The sequence below is a fragment of the Alligator sinensis genome, unplaced genomic scaffold (genome assembly GCF_000455745.1).
Source record: "Alligator sinensis unplaced genomic scaffold, ASM45574v1 scaffold308_1, whole genome shotgun sequence".
Lineage (NCBI taxonomy): Eukaryota > Metazoa > Chordata > Crocodylia > Alligatoridae > Alligator > Alligator sinensis.
This window is the reverse complement of record NW_005842041.1, coordinates 2,549,369-2,555,772: the sequence shown is the minus strand read 5'-3', so window position 1 is coordinate 2,555,772 and position 6,404 is coordinate 2,549,369. Positions and strand designations below refer to the sequence as shown.

The 6,404-nt window shown below is 48.4% G+C and overlaps 1 protein-coding gene across 4 annotated transcripts in view; it reads right to left on the bottom strand.

The window, feature by feature from the left end:
- The window catches only part of MAMDC2 (MAM domain containing 2), a 99,116-nt gene that overhangs the window by 28,515 nt on the left and 64,197 nt on the right, over nt 1-6,404 (bottom strand). For all 4 annotated transcript variants that reach the window (XM_006022632.2, XM_025202995.1, XM_025202994.1 and 1 more), the window contains one exon: nt 721-867. In XM_006022632.2, coding sequence (XP_006022694.1) covers nt 721-867 — 147 coding nt within the window. The remainder of the gene's footprint in view (nt 1-720; nt 868-6,404) is intronic.

The window sequence follows — 6,404 nt, the reverse complement described above, 5'->3', positions numbered from 1 at the left end:
CACGCACCCTGGGAGATCTGCATGTGGGGTGCAGTGGGGCAGGCTGCCGCTGGGGGCTAGAGCCAGGGCAGTGCCAGGCTCTTCCTGGCAGAGGGGTTGGGATGTGCTGCGCTCAGGGTGGAAGACAGTGGCACTGGGAGGGAGGGATGGGAGGCTTTGCTACAGCAAATTTTGGGGTGGCTGCTGCCCCCCCGTAGCCCCTTCCCAGTACGGCTGCTGCCACCTGCCCCGAGCTCAGCCCAGCCTAGCCTAGCCCCCCCTCCCTCCTGCCAGGAAGAGCCTGGCACAGCCCTGGCCCCAGCCCACAGCAACAGCCCGCCCTTGCCCCATGTAGATCCACCCCCCCATACCTCCCAGGGTGAACAAACCAGCAGGAACTGCACCCCCCAGATGAGCCATTCACAGCTCTGTCCCACACCCCACCCCGGCTGTGCAGTGCCTGCCCCTGCCCAGCCCCACTGTCTCCCTCACCACTGCATGCGCTCCCCTCCCCACCCCTGCTGCAGCCACTGGAATCCCGTAGTTGGACTGCCTTGTGGCCCTACTGCTGCCCTGCATTTTGAAGGGCTAAGCCCCACTAGCCCCCCGCTTCCACCGCCTATGGCCTTGTCCCCAAAGCAGGTCTGTGAACCAGTTATATATAACCTGGCTCAGACTGAAGTGTAAATTTATCTTCTTATCTAGTTTGACTCTTTCTAATTGAAAGGACTTTTCATTTACCAAATCCTGTAGTGTGATCTCCTGTCCTATACACGTTAGGCTTTACTTTCACTCTGCTCCAACCAGGGCCATCCTTGCGATCCTGATAAAAATTGCACAGATCTTCCTCAAAATTGCAGCTTGCCTCTGCAGGATTGAAAGAAAGCCCTGAAAAAAGATAACCATATGTTCTGTTAGGCAAAATACAGTGCAACTACTTAAGTATCTGAAGAACAAGAATTACAGAGTGTACTTGGTTTTATCTTTGTTTGTCCATGATGACCAATAGCACATTTGACAGAAAAAGACATACACAAGGACATTGTACACATGTGACATAAAGTGAGGCTGACAGAATTATCATTCCTATTTGACAAATGGATCTTATTTTCTTATATTTTTGCCAGAGGGGGACTGAAAAGGTCTCTTTCATAGTCTCCATCAAAATAAATAAACTAGATGTAAAAGTAAAAGAAAAGAAAAGAAAATTCCTCTTTTGGAATATAATGCATTAAGACATTTAGACATTTGTTTTTGTCCTCCTTCTTCATATAAAAAGTATCCATACAAAAAGTGTGCATGGAATATATTTTCTTTTTAATTTCCAAGGGAATAGCCTTCTAAGATTTATTTTATGTATAAATAACATTCTTTTCCTTAAAGTCTTTATTTACCTCTGTGTGTGTGTATGTATGTACACACACAAACACACACACACAGATTGTTTAGCATTTTTATGTGCACTGATCTCTGAAGCTTTGCAACGATCCACGTCAATATTGAACATTTCACTGCACATAGACAAACAACACTGTGATATAATTTATTAGAGAACTAAACTAATCTCTTCAGCCACACTAATAGCTTTTTGATTATCTCCTTTGTAGCACTCATATGCCAGTTTATTTTGGTCTAAAGATAGCCCCATATGGTAAACAGTTTCTAAGTGACGTGTTTCTATTTCTGGAAGAAGTTCACCAGCCATTTGAACAAGTTATTAGGAAAACTGTTTGAGATGTGGCAAGAGGCACACTGGAAACAAACAAAAAACATTCCCTGTGCTGCATATATGCAGCGTAGGCTCAAAATTTGAAAGCTGGATAGCCAGATATCAAAAAAAAAAACGCAGAAAAAAAGCAGGGCAGGGCACAGTCCAGGGCGGTGCCCTGTGAGGCAACCAGAGGTTTTGGTCCTCCAAAGAGATGCTCTGGTAGCTGGCCAGACCATCTCTATGCCTGCCCCTTGCCCCAATGCTGTCACATGCTACCTGCCTGTGCAGGGCAAGGAACAGTATAGGCTGCAGTAACCTGGACCCGGGCTCCGTTCCAGGTAAATAAGGGGTCGGGGAGGCTGCGAGGGTATGGGGGACCATCGGGGAGGGCAGCTTGGGAGGAGTGGGTCCTCTGACTGCCCCCTGCAGGGCGTACATGTCCCCCCACACGGCTCCAGCCCCGCCGTCCTGCACAGCCCACGGATCACTGGCAGTAGCAGTGACCATCGGAGTGCTCAGGGCCTCTAAGCACAGCTCCCCCTGCCTGGCAGAGGGCAGTGCAGCTCAGCCCTGGCTGCCTGGCACCTGGTGCTGCCTGTGCCATATCACGCTGGCCCGGCCCAGCTTGGTGCCATGTGCCTTTGGGCAGCTCTGGGCCGCTTGGGCTGTCACCTGAGGCCCCACGCCATCTGCGGGGACTGCCTGTTGCTCCAGGCCAAGTCCCATGCATTGGGCCGGTTCCGTGCATGCAGGTTCCATGCATGCAGTCCCTGTGAACTGGGCTAGGCCCTGGGTGACAGCCCAAGTGGCCCCGGTGCTGCCTGAAGCCACATGGTCCCATGCTGCGCGGCGCTGAGCCAGGCCGGTCCCAAGACGAGTGGCACAGGTGGTGCCAGCTTTGAGGCAATCAAGGCCATGCTGTGCTGCTGGGGACTCTGGCCACAGTGGGCCCTGAGCACCCTATGGTCACTGCTACTGCAGGGGTGAGCTGTGGCAGGGCTAGAGCCCTGCAGTGGGGCTGGGGCTTCATGGGGGGGGGCATGTGGGCCATGCGGGGGGGCATGTGCCCTGTGGGGAGGAGCTGTAGCCCTGTAGGGTGGGCTGTGGCACTGTGGGGAGACGCTGTGGGCCCTGTTGGGGGGGCAGTCCGTGTACTGTGCGGTGGGGGCTGTACCCTGTGGGAGGCCCCCCCCTGAGCACCCCCCCCACACAGCCCCCCCACAACCCATCCACAACACCCACATCCCCAAGCCACCCCCACAAACTCCTCACCAACATACCCAGCCACAAATCTCAAATCCCCGTGCAAGCCCCATGCCCCCACAACCTCACGGCCACAAACCCTACACCTACCCACAAAGTTCCCCACCCCCCATCCAAATTGCTTTAAACTTGTAAATATTTCAGTAAAACATTGCCCAACTGATCTCCTCTATATATAGTGGCATTTCATTTTAATAGCAGAAGAATACTATTTTGGGTATTTTAATGAGAGAATTTGGGTTTCTTACAAGAGTGCTTGCAATTCTTAAACAAGGAACACCAGGATTTCTGCTGGTGAGACAAGTGGCAAGACCTGTGCAGAGGAGCCTGTCCAGAGTCAGCACTGGGGACCCAGATAGAGGGCAAATGAGGTGGCTGACCTATTGGCCATTTAGGGCCAAGAGGACATGCTTTGACAGTTCAAAGCAGGCCACCACAAAGAGCACATCTTCTGGGCGATAGCTGCCCAGATGGCAGAGCGGGGGCACCCCATCCAGGTCTGGCAGGGGCACAGCCATTGGGCCGCAGGTCCAAGGGGGCGGATGCTGTCGCAGGTGGCAACAGGTCACAGTCAGGCAGCAGCCCCCACTGCCAGATTGCTGCAGTGGGTAGAGGGGGCAGGGCCACTCCAGGTTAGGGCTGCTTCAGCAGTCCAGCTGGCACAAGGTGTAGTATTCCCAGATACCAAGTGGCTGAACCTCAGAAGCTCCTGAGAATAAGTAGCCCTGAGCTGCTCGCCAGGGTAGGTTTTTATATTGCTGGGGACAGCAGAGGGCAGGTTTTTATACTGCTGGAGACAGCACAGGTGCTAGCCCCAGGCTCTAGCTCTCCCTGGCTGCAGATCCAGGAGGAGCTGGGCAGAGTTATTTTGCCCCAAGTGGCACAATTTGCCCCATACCAAAGTGGGCACATGCACTGAGACATAAATCCCTGGCTCTAATTTGTGCCGCTCCTATTTGAGCTGCTTCAAGCACACGTGCCTATACGGCTTGAAAAGTCGACTTTCCATAGCTAAGTAGAACTTTATGACATTATTAATTTCTGCAGAATCTAAAGGGCCTTGTCACAGGTTCACTTGCAACAAGTGAAAACGACTGGAATAAAGTAACCTATTAAAGTTAACACATGTTAGGAGATAACCCTTGATTGAAAGGGAACAACTTAGCAATGCTATGAAGTCTCAGCACATGGTAAACAGATTGAATGCAAGTCTGTTTGCCTTTTAACTGTATTTAGTAAGCATTAAGCTCAGCATATGACACCACCTTAAGTTTAGGCTTAAAAATGCTCCTGGCTTTTGAGGCTGCAAAGATTAACTTTCTGAAGTGAACTAAATGTAAACTAGTACCTGCTGTTTTGAAACAGCTGGCTTCTATGCCTCTACTCCTGTTCTTCATTTTCCCAAGCTACTGAAGAGTAAAAGCAAGCCTGTCCCATCAGGTTTACACTGCTGTAGTCAGCAGTGAAAGAAACTAGATTTATATCAGTTCCTTTCCGTTGGTCTTTGATTGTAAGTGGAAGAGGAAATATTTGGGAGGAGAATCTAAAACGAAGGTTGTGGATCAGAGTAGTGAGGCTCTCCCTCATGCACAAAACTGACAGAGGTTTGAGGAACTGATAGAGTAAAGGCCCCAAAACATTTTTATAGCAGCCGGAGGGATGAGAGCAGATGAATGTATTGGAGACCCTATCTCTTGCAGCAGCCATAAGGCTATGGGTAGGAAGGAAGAGCAGAAAGTGAATGTTTCTCCTCCCCTTCAGCAGGCCAATGGAGTTGTGGTGGCTTTCAATTTATTAGATGTCTACAATCAACTATGAAAGACAAAGATAGCAAATGGAGTCTCTGCCATCCCCTCTTCCATTCTTTTGAATCAACCTCTGGCTAGCCAATTTAGTTGGATAATGGCTGGCTGGTATAATTTTTAAGCCTTGAGTTAATACCTGTCCGGTTTTGTACCAAGATATGGAAAATGTTGGTAAATGTAATGGCTTTTAGTTTACAAAGGATTTCACTTGGAGTCTTCTGAACAGCCAGAGGCATAACATTACTTGAGGTTGGACACTGGCTAAATGAACTAACCTCTGCAGCATGTGCTTCAACACAACATCACAAAAAATATTGTGTGACATGAACTTAGCAGAAAATCTTAGTAAGCCTGTAAGTAGGTCCCTTATTCTGTTGCCTATCGCAGGCCAGTTAGCTCTGCTAATAGTCCTACCAGACAAACTTCAGTTTCTACTAATTCAAACGAAACAAACCAAAACCCTCCCTCCTCCCCAGACATTAGGAAATGAGCCACTTTCTGCTCTGGATTTTCCTTGCATAGCAACTTGGCATCTCCTCCTAACAAGCTGTTCCCTCACAGCCTGCCACCTTCTGCTCTTTCCTCTGGGTTTTAAACTCACAGCAGGACACTTCTTCATTAGCAGAATGTCCCACAGCTGAACCTCCTTAACAGGACTGGCTGCCCCTTCTTAAGGGGTCAGACCACCACAGGGCCAAAATCAGGCCGAGTGTAAGTGTGTGCAATTCCACTGACATCCTTCAGTTCCATTTATTTTCAGAATGCTGAATGTTGGCCCCGATATCTAGAGTAAACTGTTTATTCTGTTTAAGTGCTATTGACTGTATATAGCCCCAAATACATACACATTCAGAAAGTTAAAATAGAAAAGGGAAATTTATCAGCATACACTAATAAACAGCTCAGAATTTTATAACAGACTGCAAATATAACTAAGAATCCAGAAAGCACAGGCTGTTAAACAAAACCAAGTAATTCCAGGAGAGAAGATCATGAAATAAAAACTGCAGTTAATAAATTTAAACCTGTGGATTAACAATGCATCTGAAGTCTGATTAATATCTTCCATAAAGTCCATCTTTGAACTGTGCAGATAAAAAAGGGCGGGGGGGAGGGAAGGGAGAAAGGAAATTACTTCTTCATTACTGAGAAATGTATTTTTCTATTTTGAGAGACTTCAAAACTATGACCAAAAAAGAACGAATGGGATTGATGGGGGGATCATTAGTCTATTTTGTTAGAGTATTACTTGGCAGTGAAAAGTAGCATTCGAAGTAGACAATAGCTAGCTAGTCCAGAGATAAAGGCTGTACTCACACGGGACTAACTCCTGGCCCTCCCTTCTTCAACAGCAAGTATCATTTGCATCCAGCTGGCCACTACTGCCATGAAATCTAATCAGATCCTGAGGGACATTCTCTGGGGCACTTATGCTATCACCCAGGGAAGACAGGAGTATGGCCACATGGCAGCAACAAGTAAAGCAGAATAGAAATAGAAGTTGAGTCCAGGACATGTGGAAAGCTAGGACATGTACCCTATATTGACCGTGATGGGAAGGATATACCCTATCATTCTCCCTCCTACCACTAGGGTTTCTCATTCATTTAATTTTAGGGGCCTGATCCTTCCCTAGACTCCTACAC